At 40.4% G+C, this 16,444-nt stretch overlaps 1 protein-coding gene and 1 long non-coding RNA gene across 2 annotated transcripts in view; one reads left to right on the top strand and one right to left on the bottom strand.

Moving 5' to 3' along the window:
* The window catches only part of EPRS1 (glutamyl-prolyl-tRNA synthetase 1), a 64,686-nt gene extending 50,552 nt beyond the window's left edge, over nucleotides 1–14,134 (bottom strand). Inside the window, exons 1-6 of the mRNA XM_005905563.2 lie at nucleotides 13,958–14,134; nucleotides 9,918–10,002; nucleotides 6,343–6,442; nucleotides 5,350–5,506; nucleotides 3,897–4,036; nucleotides 2,542–2,636 (exon numbers count right to left, since the gene is read on the bottom strand). Of these exons, the coding sequence (XP_005905625.2) occupies nucleotides 2,542–2,636; nucleotides 3,897–4,036; nucleotides 5,350–5,506; nucleotides 6,343–6,442; nucleotides 9,918–10,002; nucleotides 13,958–14,003 (623 nt within the window). The 5' untranslated portion in view covers nucleotides 14,004–14,134. The remainder of the gene's footprint in view (nucleotides 1–2,541; nucleotides 2,637–3,896; nucleotides 4,037–5,349; nucleotides 5,507–6,342; nucleotides 6,443–9,917; nucleotides 10,003–13,957) is intronic.
* Nucleotides 14,135–14,317: 183 nt separating this feature from the next.
* Nucleotides 14,318–15,057, top strand: LOC138991286 (uncharacterized). Its single transcript, XR_011467317.1, has 2 exons — nucleotides 14,318–14,542; nucleotides 14,827–15,057. It is a non-coding gene; the product is annotated as an uncharacterized lncRNA (long non-coding RNA).
* The last annotated feature ends 1,387 nt before the right edge of the window (nucleotides 15,058–16,444 follow it).

Genomic DNA, 16,444 nt, shown 5'->3' with positions numbered 1-16,444 from the left:
TCATTAATTTTGACAAAGGTAATGAAAGATGTTAACATTAGAGAAAACTGAGTACAGGTACAAGGGAACTTTTTTTAACTATTTCTGTAATATTTCTATAAATCTAAAACTATTCCCAAATTTAAAGTTTATTAAAAGCAAAACAAAGGAACGTGAGTTCTGAAAATGAAACAGAAATACTTTGTGCAGTTTTCACTGAAAGTGTTACACCCCATAACATGTTATGAAGAGAAAAAAAAAGACTAATAATCAGTAACTACTAACTGACAGTTAATGTGCTTTACATTCAATCTTAAGAGAAGTAATGAAATCAAACTATTTTCTTAAAGATATTATTTCTGAATCTGAAATGTGTGCAATTCTAACCTGCAAAAAAGCAAATAGGACTATGAAGTATTCATAAGACAACTAACTGGCTCAAAAGACAACCTGAGAGCTAAAGAAAATAAGTTCCACGCTGCATTTAGTGAGTACTGATGCTATATTGGGCTTTTCCCACACATAACAGACACAGGCATATAATTTTAGTCATATGGACGCTGGAGTCAGACAGCGTAGGTTTGGATTTAGCAAGCTGCTAAAATGTTGTATGAACCAGTTTCTTAAACCATTTGTAAAACTGGATATAACAACAGTGCCTTCCTCACAGGGCTGATACGATTAAATAAGTTACTACGTGTAAAGTGTTTGCTAAGTATCTGCACATAACAGGTGTGTTATGTGTGTTAGTTAGGAATACAAATAAAAGGCAAAATTCAAGCCTTCTGGCCTTTCATGAATGACATAGGAAAAAAAAAAGATTAAAAAACTAATTAAAGACAATCTGTTTTGCAGTATAAGGGGATATAATCAAGATACTGAATGTTTCTAAACCTGAATACTGACTTATATTCCAAACCCCCAAACTGTATTCAGCCAAGAACATGGACTCTAAAGCTGATGTAATTCAGAATAAACGTATTTTATACAGTAAATAATAAAATGCAGAGCTCACAATTCCAAGAAGTGACAGTGACAGAAAATATTAAAAAATTCAAAAGGTACAAATGTTCAAATAGCGTAACTATGGCTAAAAAACTAACTTTTATCAAACCACTCAAGTCACCACCCAATGGGACAACCATGACCCCTCACACCAAGAACACAAGGGCAGGATACTGGATGGTAGGGACCCAGGACGTCTGAGGGAATTAAACAATGTAAAATAAGGACTATTTATGACTGACTCCACTGGTCAGTCATTTAATGATCCAGTCTGTGTATTTTCCAGAACCATTATTTGCCTTTCATCTCCTTCTGACTTATCCTTTATTCACCTCCTAAATCAGCAAAGAGAAACTGTGGAATTGTAAAACTGGTTTTGCTATTAATGACATGTATGAAATAGTTTGGGAAGAACTATAGTAAGAACAGCTAAAATAGAACTGTTTCCTTATGTGCCACTTCCTTTTGTCTGCATACTGCATTTAGCACAGATGGGTAAGAATTAGGTTACAGAATGCAAAATCTCAAATTAAACAAAATGTGGGGGAAAAAACCCCATCTGATTTACAAAATACGGCACAATGCTTTCTCAGTGGCTAAGTTTCTGAGGCTGACTGCTTTGAGCGTGTGCTGCTGTGTGCGCTCAGTCACTCAGTGGTGTCCAACTCTTTGCAACCCTTTGGACTGTAGTCCACCAGGCTCCTCTGTCCACAGGGCTTTCCAGGCAAGAATACTGGAGTGGGTTGTCATTTCCTTCTCCAGGGGATCTTTCTGACCCAGGGACCAAACCCAAGTTTCCTGTGTCTCCTGCACTGCAGGCAGATTCTTCACCAGCTGAGCCACTGGAGATTCCCAACTGCTTTAATAAAAGGCATTTTATTATATTAGCACCACTGGCAATGTTCTTTCACAAAGCTTGTCCAGCATGATTCACAGAAGCACACACGTGCCAAGGCAGACATCCTTCAGCCTTAGGGGGTGCTGGGCAAGGACTCAGGCAGACCCACACCAGTGGCTCCAGCCAGAACAGCCCTTTGCTCTAATCAGCTAGTCATATATTATTATTTTCTATGACTGCCAAGAGTGAAAAGGGTTTTGCCTACTAACAGTAGAAAGAAACGAGTAAGACTGGGCTTTTCAGGATTCCACCTGCTTTATTTGGGAAAAAAATAACTTAAATCTACCATAATTTCTGATAACTGAAAGGAATGCTGAGAGTACAAATACAAACCCTTATTAAAGGACACCCCCCCAAAATCTCAAAATGTAAATAAAACTTCTCTATTAATGGATATTTTTCTACTTACAATTAAAATTCTGCCTGGAATGAAATTAAAATGCTATCTCTCCTACTGATTTAATAAGCTAAAACTACAAATTTTTAGAAATTAAGTATCAATAATTTAACAACCATTAAGATATTTAGAATTTTAACTTCCAAAATTAAAATCTTACTAATTTTCTTCTATATATTAACCTACTGATTTATAAAATATTTGGTAATTGTCTTAAAGTTTTTCTACTAAATGAATCCAATTGTAAGTTATATTTGCTTACCCACTAGCCTCTGGAGGAAATCTGACTGTAACCTTCCCCATCTCAGCACCTGGAAGCTCAACAAATTTCCCAACATCTTGCTTTTTCTCAGGAACCTGAAAAGCAAAACAACAACAAAAATAGTTACATGGTTAAATGTTTAAGAATAAATTCACCAAATAAATACTCAGTACCCACTATGCACCAAGTATGCTTATGAGGAAAAATTGACTAGATTATTGTCCCTGCACTTGAAGACTCAAAATCAGCTGAAGTCAACCAACAGCCTTTAAAGTCATCAGGAAAATGCTAAAAGGAGGCATGAACCAAACTGGACCTAAAAAAAATAAGTGGAAGTGTATCAGACGGACAGTGTACAGGGGAAGTCATTCTAAGGGAAGGAGTAACAAATAGCACAGGTAAGACTCAAAGGCGGGGAGAGCTGTGCAATGTTAGGAACGCATGTTGGGTGGGTAGGCAAGACACTAGAGAGTCGACCAAGTCCAAACATGAAGGTCCTTATAATGCTGACTTTTATGTTTTAGGCAATGGGGAATCCTCAGAGGTATTGAACTACTTATCTGTATTTTCTAAAATGATACCTGAGACAGTGCAAAGGCTCAACTAGAAAAAAGAGACCAAAGAAAGAAGTTCAGTGATGAGCCTGTGGTCTTAAAACACACAGCGGGTAATGAGGTGTCAACAAAAATCGACAGCAGTGGAGACAGAAAATCAATCTCTAGATACGAGAAGTAATAACAGAACTTGTTGACTAATTAGAGGTGGACAGTGGTGAAAGCAGAGTGAGGATTTTTAGCAGAACTGAGATGACTCTAGTGTCTTTATACAAGCAAGTAGTAGTTTTCAAATTTTATAGCATCAGAAAACCTTGAAAAATTAACTGGACTACACATGCGTAGTGTGTAAAATAGATCAAACCAGAGCAACTCTAGCTGGATAAGAGGACTTTTTTCTACTGTTCTCTATGTTACATCTTCCTACAAAATAAACAAAAAGGCTCTACAGAAGCCCAGGACTCAATGGTCACGATGGTTCAAACACCAGAGAACAGAAGATCTGGGAGGAAGAAAAGATGGTAGAGCTATAAAATATTGAGATTTTAGTAACATGGACTTTGGATTTCTTAAGGGACACACACTGGATGATCACAATCTTCTAGAAATATAATTATGAAGATTAAGGCTTAATATAGTCAAGCAGGTGAAGACAAGGCAAGATTCAACAACAGCAGATTCTTCCAAGAAGATCCTTTTTAATTGATGGGGGGGAAAAATTATGAACATAATTTTCTTCTCAGATTTAGGATCTCAGTCAGACAAGATGTCAGCATAAAAAAAAAAGTTTTAAAGGCTTACCACTTTTGCTTTGGTTGCTGAAACATTCCACTTGGTACCTACTGACTGGAAGGCCTGCTGGGCTTCAAGAAAGCCAAACCAGCGTTTTACATGAACTGGAGCTTTGTTCTGTCCCAACTGTTCCTGCCACGCAGCATTTCCTATTAGTAAACATAATTTTAAAAGCACTCAATATATCAGAAAAATCAAAAGCAAAGCTCCAGTCATGGTTAATTTAAGTAAATGAGATGGCTTAAAGCTATGCTTCTATAATGAAATTTTAAAAATCTGAGTATACATGGCAATGATTTCTAATACTTGGCATATTTTAAGAATTCACAAAAATTAATTTTAAATATTTTTTCATTTTAATCCACTAAGGTTGAATCCTAAATCCTGCCTTCACCACCGCCACACACATACTAGGGCAATGTTACATTCCATAATTCAGAAAAGCTTGAAGTGTATCAACTACAGAAAAAAAATAAAAATCAAGATCAAGAAGTAGCTCTTTTCTTCAGATGTAATATCAAAAATGGTACTGAAGGAGTTTATGCAACTCTTTAGCATCACAAAGCTACCTCCATAAGATACTACCTTCCATTTATGAATATTAATTCAAAAATCAAAGTAGATAAAAATGTCATAAGCCTATAGATGAAAAGTTGTAACTAGAATAGTCCCTCATTTTATGTTGGTTGTTATTACAACAGTTTAATTTAAAGAAAAGTTTAAGCCACCAAAAAGTACAGAGAGGGAGTTACCCAGCAGTCTGCATATTCACTGCCAAGGGCACAGGTTCAATATCCCTGGTTCGGGAACTGAGATCCCACAAGTCACATGGCCCAGTCAAAAAAAAACTTAAGAGAATATTGAAAAAAAAAATCCTCATATAACCCAAATTTGCAAAGTATAAGTGAAAGTGAAGTCGCTCAGTTGTTTCTGACTCTTTAAAGAACGGTAAAACATTCTAGCATATTTGCTGCATCTGCAGGTTTTTTTTTTTCCTTTTAAATAAACTAACAAAATTCAAGCCCTCTTTCTCTCAATCAATCCCATAGTCTGATCTGTTGCAAACTACTCACAGAGGATGGAAAAGGTGATCTCTCAGAGAGACAATTCCAGCTGACCCCCCTCACCCACATACTGAGCAACCAGAGACAAAGCAACTGGAGTCAAGCCATGGCTGAGGCAGGAGAGATGCCAACATAGACGATGAGGAACAAGGACAGTTCCAAAGGCAAGAGAGGAGCTGCGGGCAGCAAGACAGGACCAGCCTCCACGGACAGCAGAGGATGAGGAATTCTTGCAACTAGCTAGGAAGAAAGTGGCCAGGGAGGTCACTCTTTCATCAGAAAATCCACAGTGACTGCCACCAGGTAGACAGATGTTCACATACACAGAAATATGTGTACTCCTGACCCAGCAAAACACTAAATAATTTAAACAGAAATTCTTCAAGAATTACTGATACCTTTTAGGGTGGCCCAAACACATAAATCTGCTAAGCTCAAGGAGTTTCCAACTAAGTATGTTCTCAGAGACAGACAGTGATTGAGCTCATTGACTGCAGAAGTAAACAAATCACAAGAAGACAGTTTTGTGGCACTGAACTCCAACCAGTGATCAATCTGTGGAAAGAAATGCATCCCAGGGTTAGACTTAAACAAACAAGCAAACAAACAACTTCAGTGAGGGCCGTGCCTATCTCATCTCAATCAAAGAAGTCACCATTACATGGGATTGACTGTGACTGTCTGGAGGCATCTACACTGGCACTCAAACACATACTGTGCTATCTTCCTATGTTTTCTCTTTTTCCCCCAGGAGTGTGAAGAGGCACTTCAGGGAAGAAAAAGGAAAATATGAAAACTGGAAGCAGGAAGGAATAACAAGCCTGACCGAGCCCAACAAATGGTACCCAGCCAAACATATTTATCCACTTGCAGAATTTAAAAGCAAATACTTGGAAATTATTCTTTGTATTTTGAATTTTATAAGCTTCAGGAGAGTTAGAGCTGAAAGCAAACAGGAAAAAAAAGGCATCTCAAGTGCCATATTGAAAGATAATCTACTATTGCTATAGTTAATAAGGCATATACTTAAAAAGGAAAATGTGTATGACCCTGGGCCCATGTAACTTTTCAAGGCCTGCTGCCCCATTTGTAAAGTAAGAAAGCTGCATAAGATAACCTATGCAGTCACATCCAGCTATGAAATTCTAGGACTCTAGGAAGAGGAAGACAGAACTAAATGACCCAAAAGGACAGCTGGTATGGGTGTGAAAGTAGAAACTTAGGAGCAAAGACTTTCTTTCTGAAAATAAAGTCAAATGAGAATTCCTAACTTGGTCTATGATTAATATTCTGTTACTATCCTATACCCTTAAATACAGTAATAGTCCAAAAAAGTGAAAGCCTAAACCAAACCAAACAAAAACACACCCAAGAAAACGTTCCTTCCTTACCTCAGTATGTTCCAACAAGTTAGAGCCATAGAGCCCTGCTGCAGTGGCAATTCTAGCCAAGTAGCGAAGTATGGAGTTTATGTCCGTGAACACCACATTTCTGGAATATAAACATGAGATAAAATATCACTGTGGCTCTAGTAAATCAGTAAGTCATGAGACATGTGGAAAATGTAAAAACAGAAATCTTATATATAGCAAGTATTTTCTACTATAATGAAAAAAATAGATTCAGTTGGTTCTAAATTCTATCAAACACTAATTTGTTTTGAGATGTTCAGCTAAATCCTATAATTCACTTCAGTGACCTCACTATCTATATGGTGTTTGGTTGGTTTTTTTCCATTAATCATTTATTCTGTTTTTGGTTACACTGGGTCTTTGCTGCTGTGAGTGGACTTTCTCTAGCTGCGGTGAGCGGGGACTACTCTTGGTTGTGGGGTAGTCTTCTCAATGTGGCGGCTTCTCTTGTTGTAGAGCGCAGGTTCCAGGCATGCAGGCTTCAGCAGCTGTCACATTCAGGCTCAGCAGCTGTGGCGCACGGGCTTAGTTGCTCCTCAGCATGTGGATCTTCCCAGACCAGAGACTGAGCCGAGTCTCCTGCATTTGCAGGCAGATTCTTGTCCATTGTACCACCAGGGAAGTCCTCTATATGATGTTTGATCCTTCTCACTATTAGTTTCTACATGTCTATTCAGTGGTGAAAATATAAAAATATAATTGGGATATCAGGAATAAAGTGATTTAAAATAAATAAAGGCAATGAAGCCAAGGATATGCTGTCATAAAGAAGCTGCTGCTGCTAAGTCGCTTCAGTCGTGTCCGACTCTGTGCGACCCCAGAGACGGCAGCCCACCAGGCTCCCCCGTCCCTGGGATTCTCCAGGCAAGAACACTGGAGTGGGTTGCCATTTCCTTCTCCAATGCATGAAGGTGAAAAGTGAAAGTGAAGTCGCTCAGTCGTGTCGGACTCTTCGCGACCCCATGGACTGCAGCCCACCAGGCTCCTCCATCCATGGGATTTTCCAGGCAAGAGTACTGGAGTGGGGTGCCATTGCCTTCTTCCAGGTAAACATGGCAGATCAAACCTCACCAAAACTGTTGCATAAAATGTTTTAAAAAGACACAGAAACAAACCCATAAGGAAAAAGAGACGAGGGAGAAGAGACAACAGCAATAAAATTTCAGAAGCTAGAAAGCAGATGGAGTTAACAGGCCTGAAAACACTGAATCTTAACTGGACAATGGACAAAGCTGAAAACCAATCCAATCTAAACTTCAGGATCCTCAAAAGACTTCGAAATCAATAAAACCATGGACTAAAATGAGGAGGCTTAGTTAAAAGTCTACTTAAAACTTAGCCAGAAATACAGATACCTCCAATCCCTATTCTCTACGGCTGGGCTACTCCTCTTACCCACTCCTGGCAAAAACTTGTGCTTTATTCTCTAAAGACGAAAACAGAGGGTCTCTCAAATTGGTGGCAAGCTGGGTGACAGAGATAACAAGAGAATACACGAATAAACATACACTGGATGCTGAGATTCTCAGCCTTCTTCCCACCCTCAGCTTCCAAAATATGCTGGCCCCAGCCCGTCCTCACCTTCCAAACAGACACTGGAAGTCTTCTCTGGACAATCTAACCTAACCAGGAGGAAAAGAACCAAGGATACTAACACCAGAAGTTCTGTCAAATGAACAGTTGTTTGGTCAAATTACCCAGAGTGAAGCTCACAAATGACAAGCCCACCCTGGAGTTCAGAACCTGGGAGTCTGAAACTCCCAGTCAGAATCTTAGAAAACCATCAAGAGTTACCAAATATTTAAAGAAAGCCTGTAACTCAAAAGATAGCGATCAAATAAACACATAGATGTAAAGCCAACAAATCAAGGAAAAGAAAAGTTTAAAAGTGAATACATAAATCTCCTCTGAGCAATGAAAAAACATGATTATGTTTGTAATCATAAAACAAGAAAAGGATACTTTACCTAGATAGTAAGTAACAGAACTCTCATATACGAAAAATACAACCGCAAAAAGGAAAACACAATAGAAAAATGGGATAATAAAGTTGAAGACCTCTCCAGAAAGTGAAAAAAAATGAGGGGAAAAAAATGGAAAATGAAGGTGATCCTTGAAGAAAATAAGGACTAACCCAACATACACATAAAGAACAGAAAATAGAAAGTTATCAAAGAAAAAATTTTCTAATCCCCAAAAGAGGATTTCTAAGTTTCCATATTAGAAGAGAGAGCAGCCAAGCACCCAGTGGAACAGATGAAAAATGGACTCACACCAAAGCGTATTATCATGAAATTTCTGAATATTGGATCCTAAGAGAAGATGCCCACAATCTTCCTGAAGTCCCACAGAAAACACAGGGATCAGAAAGGTTTCAGATGAGAACAAAGCAACCAACCACTCCACGGAAAAGTAAAAATTGTACACAAAAAGCAATCATGATATGTGGCTCAGCAGTGGCTCCAACTTACAGGAACCTCATAGTATAAACACTATGAAGTGATCCAATCAAAGTTCTGATGCAACTACAATGGGAGGAAGGAGGTCGGGGAGGAGGAGGAGGGTGTGTTTGAGTGAATGTTTTCTGTATGCCGCCCCTTCTCCGATACAAGTCTTTCTGTCAGTTTATTACAGACCATTTAAACCATTTCCATATCTGCACCCTGCTTGAGAATACCCTTGAAGCCTGCTTTCAACCTGGTTCAAGTTCCATGATCTGGCAAAGATTCCTTAAAAGAATCGGAAACTTGGTTGTGTCTATGCCTCAGTTTTGCTAAACAAGAGAATTATTTCCCTTCCTTTTCTTTTCAATTTTTTTCAGTGAGTTCCAAAAGAAAGAGATAAATCCAAAGGCATGCCATCTTCCATATACCTGAGATGCAAATAATCCATCTTAATGAAGAATATACAATATTAAAAAAAAAAAAGAATATACAGTATACCTTCATTATAGAAAAAATTGAAAACACAGAGAAGTAAAAAGGAAAAAACACCCCACAACTCAAAAACTCAGAAATACTATTAAAGGTGTTGTATACTTTTCAGTTTTTTTCTTTGGAGATATGTACTTTCACATTTATTTCTTGCTTTTTTATTAACATTAGATTTGAACATATCCACATTAGAAATTCTTCATAAGTCTTTTTTCACAGGTGTCTAATACTCTATGCTGTGGAATGACCATATTTATTTCCCCTTATTATTAATTTTATTAAACTTCCAATTTTCCACCAGAATCACAAAAGAATTAAAACACATGTACATATACCTTTCTGTACATTTCCAGTTTCTTTTAGACAGATTATACATGTGATCAGATACTTTGCTGACAAATATAAGTCTCTGGATATTAATTTTTTTTAACATTTATTTAATTGGAGAATAATTGTTTTTACAATGCTGTGCTGGTTGGATATAATTCTTTTCGAATAAGAAAGAAAAGTATATTTCTTTTTAGGGATATTCTACCAGTCAGCAAGTAAAACAAGCATACAACATTTAACTCTAAATATTTAAAAGAAGCTGCTGAGTACCGAAAGCAAAGATACACTTACTCAGATACATGCAGAATATTCTCTTTCCCTTCTTCAACAGAAATGCTGACGTTGTCTTTCACATGTTCCACTGCCAACAAAGCTCCTAAAAATAATGAGATGAAAAGACTTCTCTCTTTATAAACAATGCAGTATTTAAAACCTGAATCATAAAGCAATAAGGATGAGTCAACAAAACAATGTTAAGTACTGTGAGGAGTAAAATTTTTTTCCCAGTAGTCTGCAGATGCAAAGTATGGCCTTCTGGTCTTAGAGAAGTAACAAACCAGCAATCATTCCCTGGCATAATCCAACTGCTTTTGAAAATGCTCAGTGTCCAGCTGGGGACACAGAAATGAACCTTTCCCTCCCTCAGGAGAAAAGAATTAATTAGAATAGTACCTTGTATAAAAGCTATGGTTGAAAGCATTAGAGGTTACTATGTGGCAGGGACTGTGCTACATGCCTTACCTTCATTAACATTTTTAATCTTTGGAGTAACCTTAAGTGGTAGGCACCTTTATCTCTGTTTTATAGACAAGGAAACTGAGGTGTGGAGGGGTTAAATAACTAGCTCAAAGCCCTTGAGTAAATACGTAGCTGTCAGGCTTTGAATGCAGGTCTAACACAGGCCAGAACTCAAATTTAAGAACAGTGTCATCTGTCTCTCAGCATATCATAAAGTTTACTAAATATTCATTAATCCTTTGTCCTTAATTTATTGAAGACAGACAACTAGCACCCAGATACTGGATTCTAAATACCATGGTCCACTAGGGACAGGGCTGTGCTAGAGAAGGTATAAAACAAACCTGGAAAATTTCAGTGTGCTGGAAACCAAGAAGTACTCAAAGGATGCTAAGAGATATGCCAAAAGGACCCACTGGCCAGCTCGCAGGGGCCCCCACTGGCAAAGAGGGCCAATTTAACCACTAAAGTAAATAATATAAGTTTTAGAGTATCCACAGCAAAGAATCCTACACAGCAGATTTTTAATATGAACCATTACAAGCAACAAGATAGATGAATCTCAAAAAACTATCCTATGCACAAAATAATTTAACATGACCCAACGTATATGAACTCTGGAGAAGGGAATGACACCCGATTCCAGTATTCTTGCCTGGAGAATCCCATGGACAGAGGAGCCTGGCAGGCTATAGTCCATGGGGTCGCAGAGTCGGAGACAACTGAGCGACTAGCACACACACAATGTATATGAAGTTCTATGAGGAAATTTTCTGAAGTGAGGGAAATATTTTACTTCATAACTGTGGTGGTTACACATTATACATATCTGTCAATCAATTTATAACCTAAAACTGGTGAACTTTAGGCATGTTCACCAAAAAAAAAAAAAAAGAACTCAATAAAACTAATTTTGAAAGTAAAACTGCCTAATTTTAAGAACGGAAAATGATGCAAAGCTAGCCAAATGTACAAAGATAATTTGAGACAGCCAGGGGAAACTGAAAAAGAACTGAATGTTACATAATAAAAAGAAATTATTTTTTAAAAAATTGCTAATGTGAAAAAAAAACTGAAAATGAAAAATAACACAGAGTATAACCTATTGAGTATATTTTCCTATAATTTTTTTTAAATGATAAAAAGATACCTGACATGCACACACAAAATTCCAAGTAATACGTGAAGGAGTGGCAGAATGGAAGGTCACCATCCGGCATCATCTCATTAATAATCAAGTTGGGCAGGAAGCACTAGTGGACGCTGAACCAGTGTGTGAAGGCCTGATGCGGAGTGGAATGTTTACACGGCCCCAGAGCATCTCCCTACAAAAAGCTTGTTAACGGCACAAGGGAAAACTCTACAGTGAGGAAAGCTGTCAGAAACCACCTTAAGTACTCAAGATTAGATCATCAGTAATGGGAAAAAACTCAGGCACTAATCAGTGGGCTGCAGTGAAGAACAACGAATCATTTCTGTGCTACTTCTGCCAAAGACGTGGAGCCTCAATCTAGTCATGAGAAGCCACGAGAAACAACCTTGACACTCTTCAAATAAGTGTAATCTCCACAGAGGTCAAATCTATGAAAGCAAGACTAGAAAACCATTCCAGATTGAAAGAAACTGGGCAGACGTGACAAGCAGGCACACAGGATGACCCTAGATTCTGATCCTTGAGCTACAGAGGCAACACAGGAACAATCAGTGTAGGAATCTGAATGGGATCTGCGCATTAGATGAGAGAATTGTATCGATGAGTATTTCCTGATTTTTATGGTCTTGTGAGGTCCTATAGAGTTTTCTTACTTGAGAGAGATGTACTTTGGTGTATTCTGGGGTGTCGAAGCATTATTATCTGCAGTATGTTCTCCAAAGGCATTGGACGAAAAAAAGGTTCCTTGTTCTAGTCTTGTACTTTTTTAAGTCTAAAATTATATTAACATTAAAAAAAAATGGTACATGCATATAAAATAGAGAAATTCTCACAAAGCAATGTTTTTCTAAATGTTTCATCTAATGCTACTGATTAAAGACAAAATGTACTCGAATTAAACAACCGGGAACAATAAAAACAAAAAAAAAGAGGAAGAGAAGCAAATAGAACTATAATTGGTCTATAATTCATAAGGACAACAAAAATCTGTAAGACTCTCCTTCCAGAATACTGAAGATATGGTTCTCAAATTCATAATTTACTAAGGAAACAGGTCTATCATCTTCATGGTGCTTTTCTAAGTGACATGAGTTAAAACTAGCTATTTATTAAAAATCTACAGTGTGTCAGGAACTTAACCTACAGTTTTCATTGATTCTGGCCATCAACCGTATGTAGAAGTTATTATTCCTTGTTTCTTAAACAAGGAAGCTGTGAAGATGCCAAACAAGGAACTTGCCAAGGTTCCACAGCTAGTAAATGGCAGGCAGGATGGGCCCAGATCTCCAGGAACCAAGTGTCTTTGCTCTTAACCATGAGGTCACATTGTCTAGTGCTTTTCAACTGCAGAATCAAACCCATTTCTTTTATTAGAGTTTATTGATTTTTGTGTAAGGCTAGCCCATAATTACTGGAACCAATATGCTAAAACACCATTTTAAAAATATTTTAAACAGCATTCAATTGTGCCTTTTGTTCCAAAAGGCTCAAAACACCCTGTAACGAGAATGTACTGAGTAATTTCATCAGCCCGATGTGGCCAACTATATCTGGGCCTTTCAAATATTAGAAAAGTACTTGCGTGTCTATATTAAGAATAAGACCTCAATAAACGGATCAAATTATTCTGTGTAATTTCTCAATGCAATTAAAAAAAAGAAATAGCTGAAAGTCTAAGCTATCTATCCACAGTAACCTTGGCCATGTTAAATAAGCAATTCCAAATCGAATTTAAGGTGTATCAGGAAGATGGCAAGTCCCACCTTTGCTCTGACATTTACTACATCCATCGGATGTGTAGTAAAGCAACCCCATCACTCCGCAGTGTACTTGAGTGTTCCAGCAATTACCTTGCCACGTTTAATTAATATAAGCGTAACCACGGTTAAAATTTTAAATGCTTCTATGATCATCTTCCTCGTTTCCTTTGAACCCAATGAAACGTGAAGAAAACTTGAGTCAAGGGAATTGACAGGCTTTTCTGAGGACGAAGGAAGGGAGGTAAATAAAGATAAGTGGAGTTGGAGGAAAGCGCTAAAACAGAGGGAACGAAGTACTGGGATTTTAAGTTTTAAAAATGTTATTTCTAGGTCCTGCTCTTGGTCTCCAGGGGACATAATTGTTAAAAGGGAGAGAAGAGTAAGCTAGAAGTCATCTTTCTGGGGGAGAAGGTCCGAAGCTGAGCCCCATGTCGCCTTGCCCGGGCTCACACCGCGCCCACCTCCACGCCCAGAAAGGTCTTCAGGAGCAAATCCACCTGCAAGGGACCGAGGAAGAGGGGCGCGGAGCCCACCGCGTGTACATTTCCGGAGAGAGAGGCAGGCCTAACCTCCCAGACCAGGACTGCCACTGCGCCAAGCCGGGGCGCGGCGACCTTCCCCGCCCCGCTCCCTCCCCCGGCTGATGCAACCCACACAGGTCTGTGGCCGCGGCCCCTTACCTAGCGGAGGGTCTCCCGAATTCACAGTCAGACAGAGCGTCGCCATCTGCACCGGTCCGCCGGTCTACCTATCAGCGCGCCTGCCCGGCCGCCTGAAACACAACCGACTGGCCCAAAGCGAGAAGCTGCAACGTGGTGTGCGCCGGCTTGACGCTGCCGCAACCCTCGCCCCTCCCCCGCGCCGCGGCCGGCGTCTTGCCGCACAGCGCAATGCGTCATCACCGCGCGCCCCTCCCTCCAGCAGTGGGCGCTGGGGGCCTTCTAGGGTCAGGAGTGCCAACGTGGCCAACGTGCTCCAAGCCGGTGACCGAGGAGAGACACTGAAGCGGACGACGTTTTACGACACTTCGTAAAGTGAGAAGTGAGAAAGTGAAGTCGCTCCGTAGTGTCTGACTCGTTGCTACTCTGTGGACTGTAGCCCGCCAGACTACCCCCGTCCATGGATTTTCCAGGCAAGAATACTGGAGCGGATTGTCATTTTCTTCTCCAGGGGATCTTCCTGACCTAGGGATCGAACTCAGATCTCCTGCATTGCGGGCAGACTCTCCACCGTCTGAGTCACCAGGGAATCCCAAAGTGAAAAAAGTAAGTGGTGAGATGGTTTCTGCAGTGTGATGGGTGGTCACCAGAAGCCAGAATTGAAACAAACGGGCTCGTATAGTTGAGGCAGGAGGTAGCTGCGCCCCCCCGCCCCACCCCCTCCTCCACAGACACTCCAAGATATCAATAGCAGGATGATTGAAAGAGGAGGTTGGGCCCTGATCAGATAAAAGCCCAGAGACCACGTATTTATCATGTTCAAAATCGGGGAGACCTTCCCCTATAGCCCCTTGGAGGTTAGAAGGGGAGTGATGTCAAGCTACCCATAGGCCTCTTCACTGGAATCCATCTTGGCTGAGAGATGCACTTGGACACGTCGGAAGATCCTGAGTTAAACCGAACACAGGCTCAGGACCAGACAAATGGAAATGATTAGCCAAAGGAAACCCGGAAGAAATGCCCCACGTGAATGGTTCAAACTACCAAGCGGGTGCAACTCTCTGAGTATCCACTCGTACTGTATGCTTTTCCTGCTAATAAACGTGTTCTTTGTTTCATTACTTTCTGTCTTCATGGGAATTTATTTCTGCAGAGCTGAAGGGCCAGGACCTTCTCACTGACCATTAGTCTAGGGGCTAGGATTCAGTACTCCCACCGCGGAGACCCGACCTCAATCTCTGGTGGGGAAACGAAGCCCACTTCAAGCCGCTGCAGGTCAAAGCCACCCAAGATCATATTTGGTGCTGAAACCCAGGAATTCAAGGTAAACCTTGGGCTTCACCCAGCTGCAGCTTGAGGCCACTGACTTTCGCTTCTGCTTTCTTTTTCTCACTCTCCATTTCACTTTCAAGACCTACAGGGCATAATTTCTGTCTGCTCAACATTGAGGATGGCAGAGGGGTCCCCCAGGCCGTGCAGATTCAAATAACACTTGGGTGACAGTTGACTCTGGGACATGGTGGAAACGTGATTGCCAAACCTGCAGGAGCTCAAGGGGTCTTTCTCACCCACTCTCCCTCTGTTGTTCTCCAGTGTGGAACCTTCCACTACGCTTTTCCTTCCCACCTTACTTGCACAACAGGGTCTCTTTCTCACTTCGTGTCTCCACAACCTTTTAGGGAAGGATTTCCTGGATATTATTCCTAAACTGTGTCCCCGCCACTGCCAAACCCAATGCTGCCTGTGTGAGACCAAGTCGTCAGCCGAAGCCCAGTTCTTTTACATCTGCCAGGACGAAACGGCAAAGGATTTTGGGTTTTTCTGCTGTCTGGTGTCTCACCTCACTCAATGCCCAGAAATTTACCGTGAATTTCTCTGCCTCCCGGCCCTTGAGCCTTCAACCCCGTGCTATCTTCCACAGTGCCCAACTCCAGTTTCTTCAAGGGTTCTATTTTGCAACTGATGGACCCCCTTCACTCCAGGCCTTGGCAGCATACACACTGCTACAGACAGCTTATCAGGCTGGCCGCTACCCAGAAGCCCGAATTATAAACTTTGTAGATGCTCAGTCACGAGGAATACACCCCAGCGTAGGAAGACTTATCATAGGACATAAGCTGTATAGACGAGGGTTCCCTCCTAAGGAAAGTCCTAGCAGCCAGTCGGCAGTGGTTCAAATGTCCTCCCCTGGCCACCTGGGGAAGACAGCTTCTAAAGGTACTAAGAGAGACCAGAGGTGTCAGAAATCTATGGGATGGTAGAGGTCTGGAAACTCCATCAGGTTTGGAAGGAATTTGGGGTTGCACCCTGAACCCCTTCAGGTCAAAGTCTCCTAGCAAATGTTCCTGGAACAACAGATTCCATTTCCTGGAGCTTTCTCGGTTGCAGGTTAACAGAAAGGCTAGGAAAGGGAAAACTTAAGTTCTACTGTAACAGTGCCTGGCCTTCATATAAGTTGGGGAATGGAGAAAAACTACCTGAAGACAGGTCTCTATAATGCCATTCTAC

The sequence above is a fragment of the Bos mutus genome, chromosome 16 (assembly GCF_027580195.1).
Source record: "Bos mutus isolate GX-2022 chromosome 16, NWIPB_WYAK_1.1, whole genome shotgun sequence".
Classification (NCBI taxonomy): domain Eukaryota; kingdom Metazoa; phylum Chordata; class Mammalia; order Artiodactyla; family Bovidae; genus Bos; species Bos mutus.
Note: the sequence above shows the minus strand (reverse complement) of the source record. Positions and strands in the feature narration are given on the sequence as shown.